General features: G+C 43.4%; 1 protein-coding gene across 1 annotated transcript in view; it reads right to left on the bottom strand.

Annotated features, from left to right (window-relative positions):
• mav (TGF-beta domain-containing family member maverick) overlaps positions 1 to 25,665 on the bottom strand; it is a 47,386-nt gene that overhangs the window by 4,012 nt on the left and 17,709 nt on the right. Inside the window, exons 2-3 of the mRNA XM_022070947.2 lie at positions 17,583 to 23,340; positions 9,149 to 9,308 (exon numbers count right to left, since the gene is read on the bottom strand). Of these exons, the coding sequence (XP_021926639.1) occupies positions 9,149 to 9,308; positions 17,583 to 17,906 (484 nt within the window). The 5' untranslated portion in view covers positions 17,907 to 23,340. The remainder of the gene's footprint in view (positions 1 to 9,148; positions 9,309 to 17,582; positions 23,341 to 25,665) is intronic.

The following is a 25,665-nucleotide window of genomic DNA, read 5'->3' as shown; positions in this document are numbered from 1 at the left end:
TTCGGCTTCATAGGGTCAATGACGACGGCTGAACGCGGTGAACTACACGCGCGAATACAAAGAAGGTCCTGCGATCCCTGCCAAGCTGCAAGCCCTCAAATGGACACGCCAGACGAACGCATCCAGGCGGAAATGCGGATTCGTTACAGAAATAAAACTGGGCAGGAAGGACCCCGAAAGGACGCGTACCTTTCCAGGTTTTCCGTGACGCGGAATAAGGAGCGTCACGACGCTTGCCGCGTCGGTTATGGGTGGACGGGTGGGTGTCGCCCCCAGTCAAAGGCTCGCCTTCAAAGGCTTGCGGCGGTGGCAACAGTCGCGGTGGGATGGGGGCGGTGATGAGGCAGGCCTTCTTCTGATTCATAGATGAACAAATAAACTGGCGCTGGCAGTCAGCGGGCCAGCAGACGTTCCCATAATTCAGTAGGCGACGAGAAATTACTCCCTTCATCTTTCATTCAATACACCCAATTTAATAATTTCAAGTCCAGTTACAACTACATGTACCACCTGCTTTAACAACAAATACTTCTGTTTTCTTTTCCCACTGAGTGTACTTAAGGCTGGCGTATGACTCTCTTTATAATTGACGACTATTTCCTTAAACAACTAACTAACTAACCAGATGGCTTACCGAAGCCGAAGGTTCATCACCGAATTAACCAAAGCCCTCCACCGGACCCTGTCCTGGGCCAACAAAATCCATCCTCCTTCAACTCCTATCTCCCATAGATCCAGCCTGAGATTATCCTCCCATCTACGTCTAGGTCTCTCCAGAGGTCTCTTCCCTTCAGGCTTCCCAACCAGTACCCGGTGCACACCTCTTGTCTAATCCATGCGCGCTACGTACATCGACCAATTTATCTTAGTAATGGAGAAGTGGACACTGAACTTCAAAATATTTAGATAAACTTTCGGCACAAAGCGTTTATTCATTAAATTTGCGTGATCGTGGATTGTCATCTACTCTGACTCCATAAGGCAAGTTTCTTTCAAGAAGAACAAGAAGATTTCTGGCGAAGAAAATCCAGCAGCGTGGTCCCTTGTTCCACCCTTAAGAGAATGTTAATTTGTGTCTCCTAGTTCCGTTCCTAATTTCAATTACTATTAATATTTGCCTTTAACATCGAAGGCACTAAGTTAACTTGTTCACTCCTACAAGTGAATGGAAGTCACATTGGTAGCCGCTAATTGTCTGTGTTACTTGTAATTCGAAACACGATAAACATTACGTCTATAAGAACTACTGCAGAGCACAGAATTACAATCAGCTCAATAAATCAGATATCTCTTTCAGAGGCTGTACTCATTCAGCGAGTCAAGAATTTCACCGGCTTTGATCTAACAGGGAAGTTCACAACCGTGGTCACAAAATCCCTCCCCACGGACGGAAACGGATCCGACATCCGAAACACTCAGTTCCTTTCAGAATACCTGACAACAGAAAAAGTCCAGAAGCCCGGTAACAGTAATTTGGCCCGTACTATATAAGCTATTAATTAATTCTATGAAGCAGAGTCCTTGAGAATCTAACAGTACCACTCAGCTAGTCAAAAAACTCCCCGCCCTTTATGGAACCCGAGGGTTCATTACCGCGTTCACAAAACACCACACACAGTCTTTATTACGAATCCAATTCACACCGCAAACATTATTTCCCGAACATTCATTTTAATATTATCCTAACATCAACTCCCAGGTCTTCTGAGCGGTCTCTGCTCTTAAATCTGTTCAACCAAACATTTGTATGCATGCGCGTTACATGCACCGCCCACTCCTTCCTCATTCATTTGATCACCTTAAAATATTACGTTTTAAGCTGAAACGTCAATATTGTGTCTAAGTAACAAGTCAACTAACGAGATATGAGTGATATTTATTTAAGAACGATACTTGGAAGCGAAGGTTACGAACTGAATTAGACAGAAAATTTTCGTACTACGAGACGCTGTTGAAATAAACAGTTTGCGAGAGAGAAACAACCAAATTCGCCCACATGATGGAGCCAGCAAGTAGTTCTGAAACGTCGATGAACCTGCATTCAAATTTCCTAGGAGCTTGTAGTCTTCATACACAACCGTGAACGTCTTAAATCTCAAATCCTGAACCTTGCGCTCAAGAGACACTAATCTGCAGCAAATTCCATACGAGATAGAAAACACAATTTCGCAGTGAAAAGCTTTTGTTGCTTTGTTTGAAAAAAAAAGTCAACATTTACACCGAGAAGTAAGCCTCTGAAAAACCTCGACACCGAAAGAAGTCGAACCGGTTTCCGTACGAGCCCACACTCTTCACCAGATTACACGATCGTCTGCAGTGTAAATGAATCCGGATACACTGGTAAGTCACATGACACGATAAAGTTGTCTTTCTTATTGGGCAGACATATTCGCTCTGTTAACTTTATAGCACAATGCCCTTTCACAAAACCTACTCGTTTGAGGAACAAAACAAATTCTGTTTGAAGAGCCTCAAACGACGATACGACCTAGGCGAAGATGTATTGATAATATTAAAATTTATCTTATTGGAATAAAATGTAGGTCAAATCTAAAACTTCTTGACGATGGTGAAGAGTCAATTGAATAAAAATTTACTTAGATATTATCCATCGTCTAGTAAAAAACGTAAAACGACGTTTCGGAGATGGGGAGATAGGGATTAGCTCTATCTAGTGGGCCCAACTGAGTAGGAACCTGAAGACGGAGATAGAGCCCCATCTCCGAAACGTCGTTTTACGTTTTTTACGTTTTATTACTAGACGATGGATAATATCCAAGTAAATTTTTATTCAAAATGTAGGTGTCTGTACTAGATTTATCTGCAGACCTGAGGACGTGACAAGGGGCCGATGCGACCCACTTCGTTCGTTGTTGATTCGTGGTTTACGAAACTTGCTGTTGCCAGTTTGAACCGAACTTGGCACGTGTTCAGTGGCTGGAAGACGCGACGTACGCCATTTTGTTCTTCGTTTTATGCCCAGAAGTGTACAGAACTCGTCAAGAAGGAAGAGAGAGTGTGAAGCAGCGGCTTTTAAACAGATTCCGACGTAAAAGACCACGAAGTCCCTCGTACGAACGTCGTAGGTTCTTACATTCAGTGACATTGTATCTAGAGAGAATAGGACCCCGAAGCACTTTGACACTCCGAAGAGAAAGTCAGTGTCCCAGCTCTTCGATTCTAAAGAAGAAGAAGAAGAAGAAGAATGTGACGTCTGAGAGGTCGATTTATCTTTGACTTTTTGTATCAAGTTTGGGTCAGCAGTTCACCCATCAACTCTGCTTATCTCTCACCACAAAAATGTTTCCACTTTTCTCACAGGCAGGCTGTGATTCTGTCATTGCCATGACGAAGGACCACTCTCTAACGCCGCCATACATTCCTCATTTATCGTTTATCAATATAAACACTGACGATGTTGTTATTCTGTGAAACCCTGAAGATGGACACAGTATGTTTATCCGAAACGCTGGTGTCTACCTACGAGTCCACACGGCGTCAAAGCCTAGAAAAACATCGTCACCCTCAACGCCGTGATAAACTCAAATCCAACACAAAAATTGTTTATCATATCCCAACGGAGACTACAACAGAGTACTTATTTAACGATTCGGTATCTTATACTGCAGTTATACGGGGTATAATGACATGGAAGGATGATAGTAAAGGTTGATTCGAGAGAGATTTTGAAGATATTAATGTGGAGATCCCGAGACATGACAGTCTCTCCTCGATAGCATTTTGGTACTGGCATGCTGGTTGCATACACCTCATGAACAGGAGTCAGAATGAATGTGCGAAGGAACCCGTCCTTCGAGGAATGAAGACGGGGACGGAAGTATCGTTCAAACTCGATATCAGACGGTTCCCTACGAGCACACCGATTTAACTAGATGGTGAGTGGACCGCAGACTCACTGAGTCATTACGCCTGATATTGTCGTCGTCCAAATTTCTTTGTTTTCCACAAGCGACGTGCAATTACGCTGGTCTAGTCGAAATTATAATTCAATATTTTCTTGTTCATTACTTTATCTACGGGTTGTATTAACGACGCTGTCAGTAGCCTAGCCTATATAGAGTCGAATATGATGACAGGTGAACGAAGGGGAAAGATTTATAACGATACTATCGCAACACGTGCCTGGAGGAAGTGAGTGAAATCACGAAGCCAATAAGTCAGAATAACCGGTCTTTGAGCCGATATTTGAACCCAGGACACCCGAATAGGGGGCGGAGGTGGTGGTAATCTGTCGGCCGTGACGTTCAGTGATTTCTTCTGCTCATTCACTGTCGTCACGCGCAGTCCAAAACCGTGGCGTCGATCCGCCTGTCAAAGAAACTTGGAAGCCCTCAGATGCCTGTCATTCACCGCTGCTTCGGTGTCTGAATTGAAGTCAGTATGCGTGTAGGTGCCAATAAGAAATGCCAATAGACACTATAAAGAGAAAACTGTGGAATGTGAGGAGCTGTGAAAATAATCAGTGAGGACAGTGGAGCCATCTCTTCTCCGCTGAGTAAATGTTCCCAGTGCATTGTGATACCCAAGATCGCCCAAGGCGACGCGAGAGAATGCCTTGTCTTCGCTTCCTGCCCAAACAAACGGCCTACTGCACGGTCTCCAAGCATCGGGAGGAGCCAGGCGTTCTACAGCCTCGGATTTTGGTTATGACGAGTTACTGAAGCCCGACGCAAGGCAAACATTCGCTATATGGGACGCGTCGAAGCTCAGGCCATACAGAATACACCTCGCGGTCTCTGTGAATGTTAGATAAGTATCGACTGTCCTGTAGGTAAACAATAACGTTTCGCAGAAACTTATCGCCTCCATCTTCAGTGTAATATTGTCTCGAAACTCTGGTAAGCACACAGCTCCATTACTTAGAAGACCACTCTACATTTTTACCGTCGTACAAAACCTCGAAGCTGGGAACATCCGATTCAGCTACCCCTTTTAAGCTTCAGATAAAATCTACAAAACTGTTTTGCACGATGAAGTGAATTGGGCAAGCCGAATTCCAAAGCGACAGAGATGAAAACCCTAATGCCTTACGCGCTGGGAATTTCTCGAACTGAATATTCCGTGCCTAGGGTTGGATATTTTCTGTAAATGTAAGGGCGTCGTGCAGCTTCCCTCATTTGTCATTTCTCAGCTTCTAATTGTTTAATCACGACCAGCAGATACGAGACACACGTAGGATTGTTGGTGTCGGGACAGCCGTATCTGTGAGCGTGGCTCGGTCGCTAGCAGCAGGTCCAAGGGTCAGTCTGCATCTTTTATTTGCTTTTCTCAGTACCTCTACGCTCGATAACCTTCTCATTTACTCTTTGATGTTAGAGAAACAGACAACAAACTTCGTCATCGTGTAATTACAGAACGCTCTTTTCTCGGGCGACCCATTCGATAATAATTCGAGCTTCTTCGACCACCCGGACTTCGCGAAGCATTCCTCATATCGCTGGTTCCTTGTTGTTGGCTATGGCTAAGCTCGAAACTTCATAGAACTCATTCACAGGAGGTAGTAGAATCTAGCCCTAAACGTAACTCCTATAAGCTCTGAGAGCAGCGGACAGACTGAGACACTGAACATGTAGAATAAATTATCTTACGGCCTGCAACATTTAATGTAGAAAATTTTTTTGTGGACTCAGCTGGCTCGCGTATTTTAGCAGTCCGAGTTTTATTTCGCTGTAGTGCACTAATGCACGCTCCAAGAACGTGACTGAGTGAATTCTCTTGAACGTGAGTCCAGAGTTTCAACACCAACAGCAACGAACCCACCTCCAGATCCCATCGTGAGCATTTGAATACAAACCACATCATCACAAGTTCACGCCATTAAAATCCGTTTTGATACACTCTGCATTCAACTGTCCGAAAGCCCCTCGATTTAACTACTCTATCGATACTACGGGGCAGAACGAATCAGAAAGTTATTTCATTTCATTTCTTTACATATTTTTTTCTATCCTCGATGTTTTAATTCTGAACATTTGGATATTTGGTTTTGTTCCGTTGGCAGTCCTTGCCTTCGAATACATAGGACTGATACGCAAGGCTCCCACTATGGAGGTTAAACCATTCCTCGGTTCTGTTTATTCGTATGATTGTTGGTTTATTTAACAACGCTCTCTCAACTGTACATGTAACACAGAGTGAAAATACGGAATAAATACGAACTGCGAATTCAGAAAGAAACGGACTGAGGTATTCGCTGCTCACGAAGACATTAATTATTCCAGAAGTTGTCCGGAGGGGCTGAGGAAAGACACGGCACAATCAGGTTGCCAGTCTTCGATCCGACATTAAAACCCGTGTACATCCAATTAGAAACAGGAGTGACGATCATTAAACCGCCACTGATATCTTCAAGACGTCCATACTGAAACAGGAGCAATACAAGATTCCGTACCAACTTATGAAAGTGGAAAACGTACAAGTTCTGCTGAGCAGAATGCCACAGTCATTAAACAGGTAACCACTTTCTATCGTCTCAAGGTCACTTCTTGGAGCGTTCACGATTTAACTGAGAAAAATGCCACCCATCTACTTTTTTTTTCCACGGTCATGGAAAACCATCAGAAACTTGTTTGGAGGGGCCGAGACGGACCTCCTAACGCCTGACAACCAATTAGCATGTCAGACGCCGGACGTGTGCTACCATACGGGGCCCGGTCGAACGACTCCCGAAGTCCGCCGGCATTGACTCCGGGAACCAGGATTTATCTATCGACTGTGACACCCGAACGTGATGCAATTCTCACACAGCGAGATCACGTAACTGAAGACATAAGTGGGCCGACACACACCACAAGCTGAGCGGCCACCCTGATGACGGAGGCAGCCTAGACAAGACAGATCAGCGGAATTTCTCCACACGTAAAGAAACACAAGCTTTTTCCAGAGGATTTTAAACTTCGAAAGGCAGATTATCATTTACTGAACTGTGCGTACTGCCGAAGACATTGGAGGCAAACAGTTATGGCAGAATCTTTCTGCAGATGTGTACCGGAATACATTTAAAACATAACAAACAAACCTAACCTAACCTAAGCGAAAGCTTGGGGCGTTGAATAAAGTTAACAACTTGTTGCATTACGGTCAGCGTACGACGCTCCGTTCAGTCTGCGTCATGGTATTCGCGCCAACAGGCAGCCTTTGCCTCGTGTAACAACGCCTTTCACACATTCCTGAGTTATTGACTGAAACTGAACAGTCGCCCCCTCCCCAATTCTACGTGCCCAACCATTTACCATTCCTCCCCTCTCTATACTGAGACTGGGACACACGGAAATGCAATTATGCCCGTTAAATTCACGGGGGAAAGCGGGCACATTTCGAAACTGAGAGAAGGAAAAAGTTATCATTCTCTTGTCTTGTCTGTCTGTTCGTTTGTTTATACTTTATTTAACGATTCTGTCAGTATTTGATTTTATAAAAACGAATAATAGGAGGTTGATTAATGAACTGGAAAGGATGTGGAAGGAAACGGCAGTTGCCTCAGGATAAAATCACGAAAAACCTGTCAAGACGGACTGAGAATTATACCCGGGGACCCCCCCCCCCCCCCCGACTGAGAACCACGACCGCGTAATTCGCTTCAAAGAATATCGACAGATGGATTTCTTCGGGACGAGACCTGTCAGCATCTTTCCTTATACAGCACAGAAATGTCATTTGTCACGTGTTCAGACAGGAAAAAGAAACCATTGATCCGACTCAATTAAGAGTTACATTCCCGTTATTCAGTAAGCGCTTGAGCAATTCGTTCCTTCGATTACCCGATCTTCCGGCCAGTTTGAGTGCCAGCCACCCACAAACCCAGCCCTGAAGATAGGAACATTGTGTTCCCTCGAAACATCGGTATAACCCACCACGTTCTTGGTCACTGCCGTGAGAACCTCAGAGCTCAGGAACGGAACAGCTGGCCAGTGTTTTGGGAAAACTCAGTTTGCTCAGCCGCCAACAGACTTGAGGAGGCTGGGGACAGAGAACAGAAGCGGGGGCGAAGGGAAGGGGAAGACGTTTTCATGAATGAAGTTCCCATTCGAACACGTGCACGTCCAGGGCTGGGGAAGGAGAGCTCCCATCCTCCTACTTCCCCGACAGAAATCATACAAATTCTGTGGGAAGAGAGGCTAAATTTAGCTGTGTGCGCCTTACCTAGGATCCTACAGCGCACGCTTCCCCTCGCCAGAAAGTCGATTCCTACTTCTTTGACAGAAGATTCGACTCCATAAACACTACATACGTCCCCACGTCTAAATCGTTTCTTTACGTTACCACACCTAAAAGATCAGCGCATGTTGGTGGCAACGTCATCTGACGTCAGACGACACCGTTTTTAAACTTTACTTCTGTCTGAATGAATAGCAATGCTATTTTACTCACAAAATCATAAATCAAAACAATTACTATCATTAAAATTAAGAAGACATTGAACGTCGTATTTTTCAAGGGCTCGTATACAAGGAAACTCCTGTTACAGTCAGAAAGACGCCAAGCGACGCGCTGAGTTTATTTTGGTTTCGCGCCTGACACGACAGAGAGTTGAAAGGGGGACGTCATGAACTTCAAAATGTGGTCGACACTAGTTTAAACCGTTTGAAGCCGCGTCTCGTCCAAATACGTGAAAATTCAGTCCGTACCGCGAAGAAAACAACGCGTCTCTATTACAAAGATCAATATGTCAATGCAGTTTAAGGAAATCATCACTGTTTATCGTGAGAATCACGCGAACAGCTACACTCCGTGGACAAAGTACACTTATTCAGTAGTCGTTAATTTCTATATATATTTTTGGACACACATGTTCGTAATAACTGGCGATAATTAAGGGTAGAAATAATTTGTCTTGTAATTCACAATGAAAATTATAATTCTTGTATTTAATTAACTAGACACAAAATTGCCTTTTGTGTCGTCTGCTAAGTTCTATAAAATACCTGAATAAACACTAGCAAGAATTTTTAATCATTTATCGTAATTCCGCTCCACGGGTCGAAAATGTGTGCACGGACGACATTAACAAAAGCGAAACTACGCCCTGAAACATGGCCGTCGGGCGCGGGGTAAAATATCGCATTACACTAAAGAGCGAAGTCAAGGCTACTAGCATTACAGTGGAATTAAAACACAAAATACTTACCAGCGTGGGTGAAACTGTAGAATCTCTGGGCTGTGACGCCACCAAGACGTTCATGCTCCATCTCCTGCCTCTGCTCTCTTTGGCGTCGGCGTCGATTATCGTCTACACTGCGCAGGTACACTGCGTACATTCGTGCATATTCCTCCTGGCTGACGTTCATCTGCACATGTCAAGCAAGACGGACGGCGAGGTCAGAACAGTGACAGAATTTGAGACGCTTATATCGACTTATTTTGTAAAAATAAAGTCCAATGTGCGTCATATCTTTGGCGGACAGACGCGGACCAATAAGCACAGTTCATGACCTCGGTTGGTCACAGAGTGAAAGTGGTTTCTAAAATTTATTCCGCAAAATTTTGAAAATGGATGACCAAGAAATTTTTACGAGAACAGAGAATGAAATATAATTGGCTATAAAGAATCATACAAGACGACGATTATGTATAATTTAAAAATATCAGTTTTACAAGACAAATACACTCATATTTGCTTCTTCGCGTGCAGTACACAATTTTATAATAAGAAATTAACGTTTATTGGTTAAACGAAGTCTGAAGTTGGTACTTTAAAACAGTGGTATTCAACCTGGGGTACGCGAAGACATCTTAGGGGGTACGTGAAATTTAAAAAAATATATATTATTTTATGATAAACACTGAATAATCAGTAATGTAATTTATTTAATTTGTTTTTGATGTAGATTATATACTATGTATAACTTGAATTATACACCAACAACTTTGGGGGGTACAAAGTTAAAGAGAAATTATATCTGGGGGTACGCGAAGACATCTTAGGGGGTACGTGAAATTTAAAAAAAATATATATTATTTTATGATAAACACTGAATAATCAGTAATGTAATTTATTTAATTTATTTTAGATGTAGATTATATACTATGTATAACTTGAATTATACACCAACAACTTTGGGGGTACAAAGTTGAAGAGAAATTATATCTGGGGGTACGCGAACAAAAAAGGTTGAATACCACTGCTTTAAAATATTAAATAATTCCTGCGTGTGGCTCGAACGTGTGGACACAACCCCAATCCTGTACATTGTTGCTGAAAATAACAGGAAGTTGTAACAATATGAGTCACAGACATGTCACTCACTCGTACAAGACTGAGAAATCTTGAGCAACCTCTGTTTACTTATTTTGCATATTGTTACATTACACTCACACTGCTGCAGTGTGAGAGGTCATGAGATAAGGCAGTGCCTCTGGTTTCAATCTTATAAATAAGGACGTTACAGTACCGCTTAAATATCAATAATTTCGTATTAATGTTATCTTTTTAACGTGCACTGAAATAGGGAGCGCACGCCATCAGCTGCTTTACTGTCTAGCAGAATTTTGGGTGTCTACTTACGACACAGCACAGAACAATGTCAATTAACACGGTATTTTGTTGAAATGTTTATTTTTAAATTAAATTTGTTACCTTTGTTTTAAGCAATTATCGACCATGTAGCCTAATTTAAAGTCACAGTCGAGTAGACCAGATTATGTTAAAGTAGACCGACTGGAATCAATTCTTAACAGTCAAATGAAAATGAATTTGCAAGCGGATCTGTCAGCTGTCCAGTGGCCTACTGAGACCTCAGTCTATTCTAGAAGTCAATAACTGAGTGGGTCAATGCATCTGACTTGTATTCCGAAGGACCACGGTTCGAACGTCGAGTCATCGAACATCACGCTCTCATTGCACGCTAAATAATCTGTGTAATTGTAACGTGATCTTGAAATAACGCAATTCAACAAGTGAGAATATGTGGAGGTGTATTGCCACGCCATTAACAGGCCACAAATTGTACTAACTTGTCTCCATTGGTCTAAATGGAATAAAAAGTTTTTTTAAAAACAAAACCCACGAATAATTTTTTTAAGTTTCAAAAATTTCTTCGGGGCCTTATGTCACAGGCCCTATCTTAAGCGCAATTTTCCATCGAAGTTACTGTCAGTATGGCGAAGTTCCGTTGCCAATTCGACCACGGGAACAGCCCAACGAGAAGTTCGTATGATTGTCTTATCATCTGACATTGTACCTTCCCCCGTCAGGTAATGAATGGTCCAGCTTAGCAGTCAGCAGTTTAGGATTCTTGTTTGTTTTTGTTTTTTTGGTGGGACTAAATCACGAAATGTGATTTGTGTGTTTGAGCGTTTAAATTCGAGTGACAAGGCTGTATTTTCGATGCGGTCCAAAGTTTATTGAAAACCCCGTTTTTGAGATATATTTGGAAACTCAGTGCTTCTGAGTCTGATACAGAGATGTCAGAACAAAATAACAAAATATCAGATACAGTTTGTATACAGTGTCTTAAGAAAGGAACGAGGCTCACTTCATAAGAAGAAGACTTTGCTTTGCTTTCAGTAAACCTTTAAAAAATAAAATTTCCCACACTGAAGCGGGAATCTGTGGATGGATGGCGTTTTTCATTGGCCGTGGAACTACTTGTCCGAACGGTTACCAGCCGCCACTGGTTCGAACGTTGGACGCTGAGTGACCTCAAGAGGCCGTGCCCTATCTTCATTGAGACATATCAAAATTGAAAACTCATGTGGAGCAGATAGAGCCATCAATATTCGAGAATCTTAGAACTTTCCTTGAAGGCATCAATGAGTCTGAGGCCCTGTGGGTCCATGTAGCTTGAATTAGTGAAAGATCAGGAAATTATGAGGCTTCAACAGAAGCCATTAAAATCAAAAGAGTTTACTCAGGTACCATCCGTCAGTAGCCATTGAAACAAGGACAATGCGATTTAGTGAATTATCTCTCGCTGCAAATGTACTTTAGAAAGATCCGATTCTTTCGGTCGGCGTCTAAGCCAATTAATTAGAATAAACGTCGCTCAATGCCGCTTAGCAAAACTTCGCGTCGTTTATCTGAGGCCATTACGAATTAATCCCCACACCGAAATTCTTCACGTTCAAAACCGCAGAATCAGGGCTTTGACACGGGAGTGTGTGCCTGTGCACGTGGTGGTCTCCACGCTTCATTAGTCTGCAGGATATTCAGATATTCATAGCGCTTTCAATTATCCCCTGCACACGCATTTTTATTCGTACCTGGATTCCGAAATGAACGCACGCCACGCAAAACCACTGAGCTGTTTCATCATGCAGGTATAATTAAACGAGCGCTGATGTTGAAACAAATTTCGTTACAAGCAGTTCTGCCGTAGTGGCCACACAGCGCATGAACCGTGTCGATGTCGGCCTTCCCAGTTGTGACGCCATAACTAGACACCAATGTTTCGGAGGAGCATACTGCTTCCTTCTTCAGGGCTAAATTTTATTATGTTCCTCCGTCACAACCGGAAGACTGACATGAAGATCTTCGCGGTCGTGAGAACCTCAAATCCCGTAAGCTAACCAATTGAATCTCCCGACATCTCAGCCCTTCGTAGCGAAGTTGTGAGCGCCTGCTGCGTATGCTGTAAGCAACACTTAGAACTGCATCTCGATCAGATGTTCCTGGCAATTTCTTTCGTCCCTGCCGACAAGCATTTCCTCGAAGTCCGGACATGCTCGAACATCAGTTTCTATTTTGAATCTTGCGGAGTAACAGACAGATATGAGAACCGAATGTCATCCGGACACAGATCGAGTCACTTCTTATTTTAGAAGCTTCGCCCAAACCCGAAATATTTTTGCTTCAATTAGGACGCATTTCTACACACCCCCGTGCCTTGTAGTACATTTCCCTGGGCGGCTTCCACGGCGGCACCCCGGACGAAGGGCTTGTCACACTTTTTCATATCCGAGCGACATCGCAGACTTCGTCGGGGTTCATTTAGCTCGACAGGGAAAGTGTAGACGCCCCGGAATATTCCTCGTCCTTCCACGAAATCGTTAGCCTTTTACACGTTAAAGCATTATTCATGCGACAACTCATTCTCTCGTTGTGGGTTCGTGGAAAACATGGCGCACTCCGCATCTACACAAATGAGGTGGTAGGGGGCGGGGGGACATCAACCCCGCGGGACACATCAAGTTCAAATTCCGTGGCATATATTCACGGAACTGACACAACATTCAAGCAAACTGCGTCAGGAGGAGTTAACAGCTAAACTATGATTTGAAGACGCTGAATCAACTTTCAGTCTATTAGCGTAGTAAATTTGCATAGTTATACCTGTAACACTGGCCTGGGAAAGGAACCTTTGACTGAAATCAGGTTGTTTAACAACGCTTTTTCAAATGTGAAGACAATTTCCTGCCAATCGTATTTGTGATTAAAGTACAATGAAAATTATAAAACAAGAGATTTGAGGTTCTCCCTCTGGGAAGTGTTTGGTCTCCTGGGTGGAGTTGCAAACAGACACTAACGTTTCGGAGGAAAATATTGCCTCCATCTTCAGGGATGCAGAATGTACACATAGCGTTATAACCCGGAAGAGGAACGTAGACAATAAAGAAGGTTAATCACGTACTGCTCTGTAATGAATATGTTTTAACAGCATTTATATTCTCTAAAATGTGTTTCGTTGACAGGAACAGCACGTGGCTTGTTTGCATTTCAGGAAGTAACGTTCACATCTCTCTGTTGCGTGTTATCCAACCCGGAAAACTCAATCGAAGTTTGTTGCGTGGTATTGAAGACAAAGAGCTCTCTCGTACGAGCTGTGTGTTGGCTGCAATAGGCCACGGCAACATTTTATGAAATTTCTCTTTGCAGAATAACACATTACGAAAACTGAAGGATGAATTTAATATTGACATTTTCCGCTCACAATCTTAGAGGAAGTCAGTGTCGTCATACAGCGATTGTTAGTGCGACCTTTACCCCACGCGATTATAATCGACCACTCGTTCGGAAAAGAGGGGGGGGGGGGGGGGGACACAGCTCGAGTATTCAAACGGAAGCTTCCCAGTGCGCAGGCCCGGGTTCAGTCATGGGAAAGTCCGTACGTGTTTCCTGATGAACAATGCGGCAATCAGGAAGGTTTATCTTTGAGTAATTCAAATTTATTTTATCAATCATTCTACCATTACACCGTATACATTTATCACCGCCCCTATGATTTCTGCATCGGACAATTATTAAGATGGCTGTCATCTGGGTCATAGCGCCTTCAACATCACTCACTCACATCCCTGATAATGGTGACAGCGAGGACCTCCGAAAAGTTGGTAAACTTCTATAAGATTTTTTTATTTAGTGTTCTGTCTGACGACAGGTCCATATGAACAGGATCCTTCAATCCTTTTCTCGGACTGGGACCTGTTCATATACGTTCTTGGCAGATGATCCAGAAGTGGTTTGCCATTGCCTTCTTCTGTGTGTGAATGGAGTAATTGTTGGGATGCCACGGAGGAAAACTCCGTGTTGCCTAGACCACGGCCTTGCCCAACACAAGTTATAAATTCGGGCACCGCCGGGAATCGAACCCGAGACCCCAGGATTACAAGGCCAGATTACATGGTGTTAAACCCAGAAGACAGCCATAGTGGGACTCACCACCGTGAATACCTCAAATCCTACGAGGATAATTATTATCTCGAGAGGGATTTTATTTAATACGCTTTAAAGGAACTTTTGGCAAGTGGGAAGAAAACCAGGTTACCACGACACTCATTCAGATTGAAGGTCTACTGTTAATTTTCCACAGAAACTGTAGAGCATTCGAGACGCAAGGCGGAGAGAAATGAAAGGAGGGCAGATGTATCAAAAGGAATACAACGCGAAACAGATCAATGGACTATGGAAGTCACAATGCGACATTGCAAAGGGCGCGAGCGGACATACGAACCGGTCCGACCACGTGTCAGACATGATCTCGTAGACACGATACGGGAGCACGGATACATTTGTTCATTCACTGCATTGACTTTCTATCCGCCGCACAGACCAGAAGGCGTAGCAGGTATTATCTTTGAAAGTGGGATGAAAGCGCCCTTCAGAATGCCCGCTCGAGAATGAGACCGCAAATTGAACTTTCGAAGTGGATAACGCACCTGCTCTGATGAGGAACGTAGGTCACTTAAGACCAACTGAAACAGCGTCGTTAAATAAAATATAAATAAATTAGTATTGATAAGGAAGAGACAGTGATTCTGAATTATAATAGTTTAAATCGGTAAATAAAATTATGTTGCACAAAAATTGGGAGCATAATAAATTTGGTAAAAATTTAAATATTTTATACACGACTATAATGTTGCACTTTGTTTCGAACGGGCGTGAAACAGAGACAGAGCTTGAAGTTTGAGAAGACGGTGCTGAGAAGAACATTTCGACCTAAGGGGAATGAAGGGGAAGGACTAGTTGAAAGACCTAAGCATCGATGGAGGGTTGAAATATGTGGACCGGATTCATCTCGCTCAGGGTAGGGACTGGTGGCGGGCTGTTGTGGGCACGGTAATGAACCTTGGGGTTGCAGAGAACGTGGGCAGTTTCTTGGCTACCTGAGGGATTGGTTATAATTATTAGCCACAACAACTGCGGGGCACTGGATATGGTTATTTAGTGACGCAGAATCAACTTATGGGTCCCGGGAAATCGGAGTATTCGCTTAATTACAAACGGCAAAGAAATTGCACGAGGCACAGCGCAGAGTCGTGGCTTATTCTAAAGAAATATCTCTCCTGTTTCGCGAGGTCGCGTGTTCAAATCTCGGCTCACATACCGACCATCGTGACCGACGACTTTCGTGATTTTCCTCACTCACGCCAGGCAAATGCTGTGAGACCCTGAAATCAGGTCACGGCCTCTTTCTTCCGTATCCTTTCCAATTCCTTACCCTAACATCACACAATTTTCGGAAGCCCTTCCATAGGACAGGGCGACTTTGTTGTTACCTCAAGCTTAGAACACCGACTTTAGCCGCCAGCAAACGGTCTTCTCCTCGCCCTGCGTCTTACAGTAGTAAAATCACATTCACCCACCCTTATCTACCCTCGGGTCGCAAGGTTACACACATATGAGGATGATTTAATGAAACTCATGGAAATTTCTGAAGACTCTCCCAAATTAGCCCTCCTATTTCCAAGAGGTCGACATGCAACATAGTCATTTCCTTTAAGAAACTCGGTCATGATGGATTCACAGCGTCTGCTAGGGCAGTGTTCCAGCATCGGACTTAATCTCTGTTACTAGGACCAGCGTGCACACCTCCAAGTGCTTATCAGTAAGACGCGTCCTATTTCTAGATTCGATGTTCTTCGTTCAGCTGAAACAGCTTTTTTTGTGACACCACCACACAGAATGACACCGTGCTAGGAACGTTTATCCTCGGGACGCGATCTGACAGAATCACCGCAAGCCACAAGCTCAACGAACTGAACGTTTTCCACGAAACTAAGCGATCGGACTCAGTCGCTCGAATTAGGCTAATGCTCCGTTTTAATCGGATTTCATGAATTCGGACTGGTTTCCGCGGTTCCTTGGTCGCAAGGGGTGAACGTCCCAGGGACCTCGGCGACAGTACGTTTCTAGCAAAGAAAGTCCTGAACACATTCAAAACACTCACTTCTACAACTGTTAATAATTCAGTTCCTAACTCCAAGAAAACACATCACTAAAATGTTATAAAGATCAGTCGGTCAAGGATGTCGCTGCAGTTATCACCGTACACCGTGAGAGAGAAAAGGGACCTAAGAAGACATTCTGTGGGGGAAGTGCAATGGTACGAATAGTTACCACTATCCGTTAAAAATCACAATAAAAAATCGAAAATGAGGTCAAACCAAATCGTATCGTTTGTATGTCTATTACGTACATCTAAACAAAAAATCTATTCTCACATAAAAGGATTTCATCACGTCATGGCCATAAGGCAGTTTTGCTCTAACGTGCTGATGGAATGTGTGCCCGTGAAGACGACGCAGAACGAGATGAGATGGCTTGCTTATATCGTAAAACAAGTGACTGAGTAAATCCGTGCGACAAAACCTAGAAGCCGGACTGCAGAAAACGCGATTTGTTTCAAATCCTCGTCACTTGTGAACGCTTTATACTCTCTGACACCGAGGTTACGATTCCAACTTGCTGTTTCTTTTGAAGCGAGAGTTATGTCATCGTTGCATCGCGCGACCATCTTATCCACAATAACAACGACTTTGATTTGGAAAACCAAAGGCCAAAGGTTCACAAACAACGCTTCTTCGACGAAGCAAAACACTTTTATTAACAGACGCCGTCTTGAATAGAACGTAGACAAGCGAACAGCCGTGAAGTTGTGTCATTACATTATAATTACACGGAGTGACACGCGAGCCGGAAATACCTCTGTCAGTTACCGACCGCCTGTCACCTCGGCCCCCCTCACAGTCCCACACTCTGGCGGGGTTTCCCGAACATCTGATAAAAACAAAGGCCAAACACTTAGCCCCGAAGTGGGTGACCACAACTCGTGAAAAAAAATAAGACAGCCCCGTGAATTCCATGGAGCAGGATCTCGGCGTTGAAGCAAAACCTCGCTTACCTTCGACGCGTCTGGAGTCCGCGTCAGGCCCAAGCCTTCCAGGATCCTCTGTTTCAGCTTCGTCACTTCCTCTTCTCCAAGTCTGGAAGATTCTTTCTCTCTGGAATTCGCCCGATGTTCTTCCTCCTGATCGACGTCGTATGTAGCAGGTTCTGGGGCAGCGATGACAGGAATCGGGAAGGAGAGTGCCGCTACCCCGCGACTGTTCCCTGAGGAGAACAGGGACAGGAGGGCGGCGGCGAAAACGGCGACGAGAAGCAACCGGGAGCTGGGAACGGGACCTAGGTCGGGCACTGCTGCTGGTATCAGCGGATGTCTGCCCATAGCCGGTACACTCGACGACTCACAGGCTCATTCTGGTCGCACTACTCCCAACGCACTGCACTGGGTTAACTTGCCTCAAATACAGCACCGACTCACTCAACCACAGGCCATGTGGTCTCATGGTCTGTTCGGACGCGGGAAATACTTTATATATAAGGATTCTGTGTGGAATCATTGGCAGGCTCTTAACTTGATTGGCTGTTCTCGGCACTGAGGCGGAGTCTAGCGCTCGCTCTGTTGCGCTTCGCGTCTCACGGCTTGGAATCCTGTTGCCGGAAGACGAGAACAGGCCCACACCTGCCTGTCTAATGACTCGGTACAGTCAGCAAGATACGAACCGACGGTTTCCCTTCAGTAACGATTTCGGTTTTCGGTTTTCCGAGAATGTGGCTTCACACCCACGCGTCATGCTCTTGTTTGAACCCTTACTGACCAAAAGATTACGCAACAGGACTCAAAATTGCTGTGAATTCTGAAATCAGCTTCCGAATGTTTACGTATTATGACGGAAATCCGAATTGAAAATATAACCGTGGTCGATTTGAGGGCCCTGATAGTGTAATTTGTACACTTAAACACGATTGGGGTTCATGCTTTATTTTAAAAACAAATTTCATTATTTATGCTTTGCTATGCCCCCCATCAACTGGAACATTGACAGTCGGGGATGAGAGTTAGAGGCATTTATCCACGAGCTTAAAAGCCAACTCCACCCCCAACGAGTTTACTGTTTACTTAGGCGTATTATCCTTCGTACTGACACAGGAAGAACGTGTGAAAGCAATAAAAGAACATTTATTTTAAAATCTTCTGAAAAGCCAAGCAGTGGAGCTGGCGATGAATCAACGCCACTAAAGCACACCAACTTTTTTGTTACGAGTTATCTCACGAAAGCTGTCTCGACTAATAAGGGCATGCATGAAGTGTTAAACGACATGTGGTAGGAAAATTCTAGGTCACTAAAAAGGTCGAAACATTTTGAGCTGTTTGCCCGGAGGAACTTCGGAACCACAAAAAAAAAACCACTCCACAACGATACCAGCTGCCAAGCAGGGGCTTGAACCACGAACCTCTTTTACGCCAGTGACACACCTTGGTGCCGTGTCAGGCCGCTTTGTGTGTGTGAGTGAATGGAAGGTCACGTGATAAGTTCTTTCGAATAAAAGTATCGATTTCAAGTACACATTTTCCTCAGTAGGGATATGAACCATTTTAAAAGTAATAACAACTGCATATACCATCTGCTTCAACATTTAATAGCTCTGAATTTAACGGCACAGCTAATTTGTTTCGCACGATTTTCATTATTTCCCTAAACAACATCAACCAACTGATCTTTGAATGGTGACGTTGTGTTTTCTTTGCGGTACGGACTGAGTTCTTAAACATTATATATTATGTTATGGAACTACGTAAACAACGAACTAAATAAAACACGAGGTTTCTTCGCCACTCTAAGACCTGGGGTCAGATTCAACTTTTTTGTCGACTCACGCGCCACGGGTTGTAAATGAGGAAAATTTATAAACATTGCATAACTGACAGTTACGAAAAATTCCATACGTTACTCAGTTTTCTTTAACGTCAATCGATATTCTTACTATTATCGCAAATATCTGTAATCTGCCGCCAAAAAGCCACGTCTCATTTACACGTTCTTCATTAATTTGAAGCGTTGATTATGTCGACATTAAAAATTAAGAATTATTATCCTGAATGACACACTATTGCAGTGATACACGCAGACCGCGCGCAAATCATCTGCGAGCCGCTAGTTGAGAACACTTGAACTAAAGACACGACTAATTGTCTTAGCGACTGACTTCCTAATTCAGGCACAGACCTCCCCCACATGCGGTGTTGCGCCGTGTAATCTGGTACAAGTTTATCGACGTTTCAGAGGTTCCTGCTGCCTCTATCGTCAGGGCGATGAGCACCTGTGAATGAAGCAATACGCCCCAAGCTGTGACGGAACGTACTAGTACACAGCGCGGGCGTAAAAGTTACGCATTACGTTGTAAACAGAAGAACTTCATTTACATACAAAACAGCCCTGAACTCCTTTGTCGCTAGGGCCCAGCGGACACACAAGTGTTACCACATTAAAAAAAGAACATGTTTTAGTTCTCTTTTTCGCGTTATGGGGTTTCGATGGTAACAGTGCGGATATAAAACTTGATAGACTTGTGAGAAGATGTGGCGACGTTTCGAAGGAACATACCGTCTCCATCTTCAACCCTGAATATGGAAGCAGTATATTGCTCTAACGTTTAGAGCAATATACTATCTACAAGTTAACGTGAAATGCCATCTGCCTACAAAATGAGCTACAAACCGGAAATAAAGAAGAATTTTACAGGCCTAAAGAATCAGATTTCAGTGCATTCAACGAAAAGGGCTTATACAGCATGCAGACTGCGATGTATTCATCCGCACAGTTTAGACGCGGGATGCGAAAAGGAGCTGCTAGATACGACAACGGCTTAAAATTAGGAGTTCTTTGTGACTTGCGCCTACCCTAACTGAAACGTAAAAGACCTAATATTGTGCAACTCAGACATTTATGTCTGCAGCTAGCTGTAACAAATTGTCGTGTCGAGTATTACCATTTCCGTCCGTCAGTAAACACGCAATAACTACGCTCTCGTTGAACGAACTTTTATTGACACTTTAAATCGTCACCTGTTTTAATAAACATTAACCCTGCGTTTTGTTCACAGTGTGTGTTTAATATGATTCTCGCTGTAAACAGCGATTATTTCCTTAAACACCGCTAAGCAATTGAACTTCGTATGTCATGGCGAAATGTGTTTTCTTTGTGAAAAGAGATGGCTTTTCAAATCTTACTTAGATGAGCTTCAGGCTTCGAAATGTTTCAGAAAGTTGTTTTAGCAAATTTAAGTGTTATCCGCGTTGTAACAAGACCAACACTTCCTATGATAACCTGCTCACATGTTTAACTACCTTATGATAAACAGCACATCGTTCTAAAACGTGGAGAAAATGAATCTTAATCGATATAAGAGATTTGGTTAAGATTCGAGTTTTCATGCTGTGAGGAGAAGTTACAAAACTTTGCACAAATTTGTAACGTTTGATATATGATTTTCCTGAAGTCTTAAAAATAATGCATTTGGACTTTGCGAGTATACACATAACAGGAACTCCCATTTGAGGCGCACTGAACACCCCAAAGACAGTCTCTTCAGTTATTCGCTAAACTTTCATCCCATTTTCCAACGTCTTCGGTAGTGAGGTGAGGTTGTGACGCCGTGTGGACTCCGACGTGGACAGCAAAGTTTTCGAGAAATTTCTGGCTCCACGTGTCGACATGTTCGCCGCCGTGAGAACCTCAGATCTCGCAAAATGTGGCAAACGCTCAATTGCTTAAGGACGACGGTCGCAAATCACAATTTCATTGACGAAAGATTAAATAAATGCTAGTTACCACGCCGTCAAAGGTGTCCTGTCTCCGGGTCTGCTGTGTGGAAACGAATATTAAAATCAACAAAACTACAATTCACCTCTTGTCTTACATTTGCGTGAAGCGAGCTCTCATGTTGAGGGTGTTTTGGAATAGGGCGCATCGGAGAATAATTAGACTTCAGAGGGACGAAATGACACGAGGTTCGAGAGAACTGAGTAATGTGTCCCGAGCGCCTTGACCTCCCACTATCGCAGCACAGCGCGGACTTCCTCTGAACACCTGTTAAGTCACGATAGATCTTTTGTGTCAGCTGTTGTGTGGCGGTGAGCATTGATCCCGGCTTCCGACAACAGCTGCGATTCTTGCTACAGCGGGTAGCCGACGTGGAAGGGGCAACTCAGCTGTTCCTGCTTTCAGGCAGGCGTCCGTTTCGAGCGTCGCTGCGTGTGGGGAGAATGGGCAGACGCCTTCGGTTTTGTCTTTGGGGAATTTTGACTTACAGTCTTTAGTTCGAACCTCTCACGAGTCGAGAAGAAAAATCTCTCTATGTACGTTGTGCACCTAGCAGTGGTTACCAACGTTTCGGAGGAACGTGTCGCCTCCATCTTCAGAGGCGCAAACGATGGTAACCACTTACAAAAGCAAAATCCAGAAGACCACCACAGTGAAGAACCTGCCAGGATATCCAAGGACCCGATACAATTTTTAATAAAATGCACCCTCGAAGGGTTAAATCTCATGTCCCGATGTGCACTGCTCGTTTGCACAGAGTTTTAATCTAGTGGTAGAAAATATTTGAACTTAAATGTAGGAATGCCTTTCAAAGAACTATTACAATCTTCTGTACCTTGTTACAGCTTAGTGGTAAAGATTTTAACTACTTCAACTCTAAAGATTGGGGTAGTATGTTCTTTCGAAACGTTGGCGTCTACCTACGGCCCACAAAACAGAAGAACATCTAACGTAAATGTGTAACACTGAATCGACTACCCTGTGAAGTTTAAATGATGCTGTATCAGCATGTTCTCCGGTAATCTGGTAATATGTATACCTAAGTATCTAATAATTGCCAGGGAGCTTCGTGTAACTCAAAACACAGCAAAGATTACCTGATTCAGCCTCAGACCCACGCTCTCTTATTGGTTTTCACCTGCCGAATTCAGACCAATAACTAGACACTCTTTACACCGGCAAACTTCGATTCGAATTAAACTGTCGACACGGTCTTGCTTAGTGAAACTAAAGCTCGCCTTTGTGAACCATGCATTGTCCTAGCATAAAAATCGGATGTGTTTTCCCGGCTGGTTTTCCCTGCAACCAATAATTTTATGTTGTCTACGGCATGAACACAAGGTCATGTGTCTGGCAGGGGAGTCCCTCTGCGATCAGGCCGAGGCAGGCAGGGGGACTTTCCACACAGAATCCCCAACTGCCTCCAGCTGGACAATACTCAAAGAAGCGTCGTCGAAATGAGAGTCCTTTTACGACAACAGATTGGGGACAATGTCGCCTACATTTTATGGTATATTTATCGACGCTGTCACTTCCCCAGACTTTTGGGTCGGGGGACAAGATAATAATGAGCTGCAAAGCGCACAGAAGAAAATGTCGTGGCCTAATTTGGCATTTGCCAGGAAGGACTGAGGTAAACCACGGTCGTCTCCGGGCCGAGTAAACCCTGGACATCCCAGACACGAAGCAGGGTTAAAGAATCAGTGGGCCTCTGCGCCCTTATGGTGCAGAGGCAATCACCCAACGCGCCTTTCGGGAATCAAACCCGACTGTGGGCGGATGCGCTGAAATACGACATTAGAATATTTTAAGGCCCTGGTTTCCGGGTGATAACTTCATTCACATCTTGCTTTGTCTATGCATGCTGTGATCTGCACAATTCACATCTTTTTATCTCATATTTAGCTTTTTAAACCTAAGGTCATCTAAAGAATATTTAAAGATTATAAATAATAACTTACCATTACAAACATCAGTTGACTGACGATGATTACTCTGACAATCATACGAAACCCACAAATAAATTATGACAGAAAAATGCAGCATTATATATTTTTGAACAGGTGGTGCATATAATTACCAATAGGCTTAAAATGTTTAAATAGCACTAAATGAACAATGATTCATTGTTCTCTATTGCTGTGTTTGCATTAATCATGATTCAATGTTACATTACTTCACTTTCCAATACTAAATCGTACTTTCGTAGTGCACCAATAAAGAATCTAATCACAAATCAGTCATCGCTATGTTTAATTTATAATATTATAAATTGCATCAGAAAAAAAGAGGGCATTCTGATTAACCTCGTCAAAAGAGATTGTAGCAATGGAGAACGACAGAACACCTGGTGATAACCTTCGGTACTTGGTGTAGCAGTTATTCCTCTACGCGTGGATTTCGCGTGTTCCCTGCTGAAGCAGGAAAATGAAATGGCCGACCTCTGCAGTATTTCTGTGGCATAAATATTTTATGTGATTTAATAAACAAGTACAAGGATACAACGGAAAGTAAAACCGATCCCGTTTTAAATCACGTTAAAACAAAAAAAACACGTGAAAGTTTAGGAGCAAATGGCACCCAACTACTGCAAGGCGGGCAACATAACCCTTCTTTGTGACAATATGTGGGGAAGACCATTGGCCACCTCACGCGCTTTCGCCATGTTTATGGTCATTATTCTCAATATTATTCTGCGTGCTGTGAAACAAGGCGACTGGTTAACTGAACAGACTGATATACGAGGCGCGTCCCAAAAGTAAGTTTCCCACTCGTCCCACAGCTAGCAAACCTTATATTGCGCGAAGCGACTGTGCCTACGTGATAGAGCAATGACGTAGCATGGCGCATGCACTAAAGGCACTTCCCGCGTTCTCACAGTAGCATCGTTGCAGCTGTTGAAGATGGAGGTTCTTATTCCAGCTCCCGCCGACTGTGAAGTGCGGTCAGTGATAACGCTAGGCCGCACACGGCTCGACGGACAGTAAGTCTCCTGCAGGAGTTCAGCTGGGAGGTGTTTAATCATTCACCCTACAACCTGGACCTCGCTCCCAGTGATTTCCATCTTTTCCTACACCTCAAGAAATTCCTGTCCGGTCAGCGTCAGCGTTTTGAGAATGACAGAGAGGCGGAGATGGTTGTCACACAGTGGTTCCAATCCCAGGCGGCAGACTTCTACGACACAGGTATTCAAAAGTTGGTCCCACGGTATGACCAATATCTCAATTCCGGTGGCGAATATGTTGAAAAATAGCTGGACACTTGCTGTATCTGTTGCAATAAATATTTCCAGGGAAACTTACTTCGTAGACCAGCCTCGTAAAAACAACAAAACGTTCACCCACACTAAAGTCACATTGAGCATGATGTATATATACAGAACAACATCGAGTGTGTTATTAAAAATGGAATAAAAATCTGAAAAAGAACATCGTTTGTTATCTGGTAAAAATCTAATAAAAATGCACGCTAGCATAATGTATGAAAATTGTATTTAAATTATTTATCGTTTTGAAGCTTTATGTAATTATATACACCTGAGGATGGTTCTTTTAGGAACTGAAACATGTCGTGAAACATGAAAAAATGATGGTCTAATGTAAATCGAATATTTCGATAAAGAACATCATTTAATATTTTAAATGTTAATTATTGTAATATTTTAATATTTAATAAGAATTATTGTGATTAGAAGGACAAGATTTAATATATACTTATTATATCACAATATGACGCAACGTTACCATCTTATAAACATTCTGTTTGAAAGTGAATTAGGTACACGTTCGATTAGGCGAAGTCTGCACTTAGAGTGGAGTTTGAGGATTTTTATTTTGGCGGGAATTTCTTTCCGTCCCAGTTCCTAGGCACCGGACATCAACGCGAGTCTTGCTTATTTATCCGAAGTTTATTTAACGACACTGTCATCAGCTCACGATAGAATCATTTTGAATGATAACGAATTTGAAAGAATGTGGAAGGAAGCTGTCCTGGACGAATCCCGGTATTTGCTTAGAGGGTCTGAGTAAAACCACGGCATGATTAAAGGACAGCCGATCGTGACACGAAGCAGGAGTACCAACCGCTTGGCCAGAACTTTCCGCGACGCAGTCGTGAAAAAAAGATGAATTATGTTACGTGCCTTACAACTGAGCGACTCTGGTCGGGCTGGAGCAGTGTCGATGTCAAATGGTTGTACGATGTCGGCAGGCAACTTCTTTAAGCAAGAACAAGTTAACAAACACGAACATGAGAACCGGAATCATGTCCGACTCAACTACTGCTCGATCTCTCGTCTTGCATCTGGCCGCTTGGTACCGA

Source organism: Zootermopsis nevadensis, unplaced genomic scaffold (genome assembly GCF_977971745.1).
Source record: "Zootermopsis nevadensis isolate Lab colony 2312 unplaced genomic scaffold, Znev_1.0 Znev_ptg000025l, whole genome shotgun sequence".
Taxonomy (NCBI): domain Eukaryota; kingdom Metazoa; phylum Arthropoda; class Insecta; order Blattodea; family Termopsidae; genus Zootermopsis; species Zootermopsis nevadensis.
Note: the sequence above shows the minus strand (reverse complement) of the source record. Positions and strands in the feature narration are given on the sequence as shown.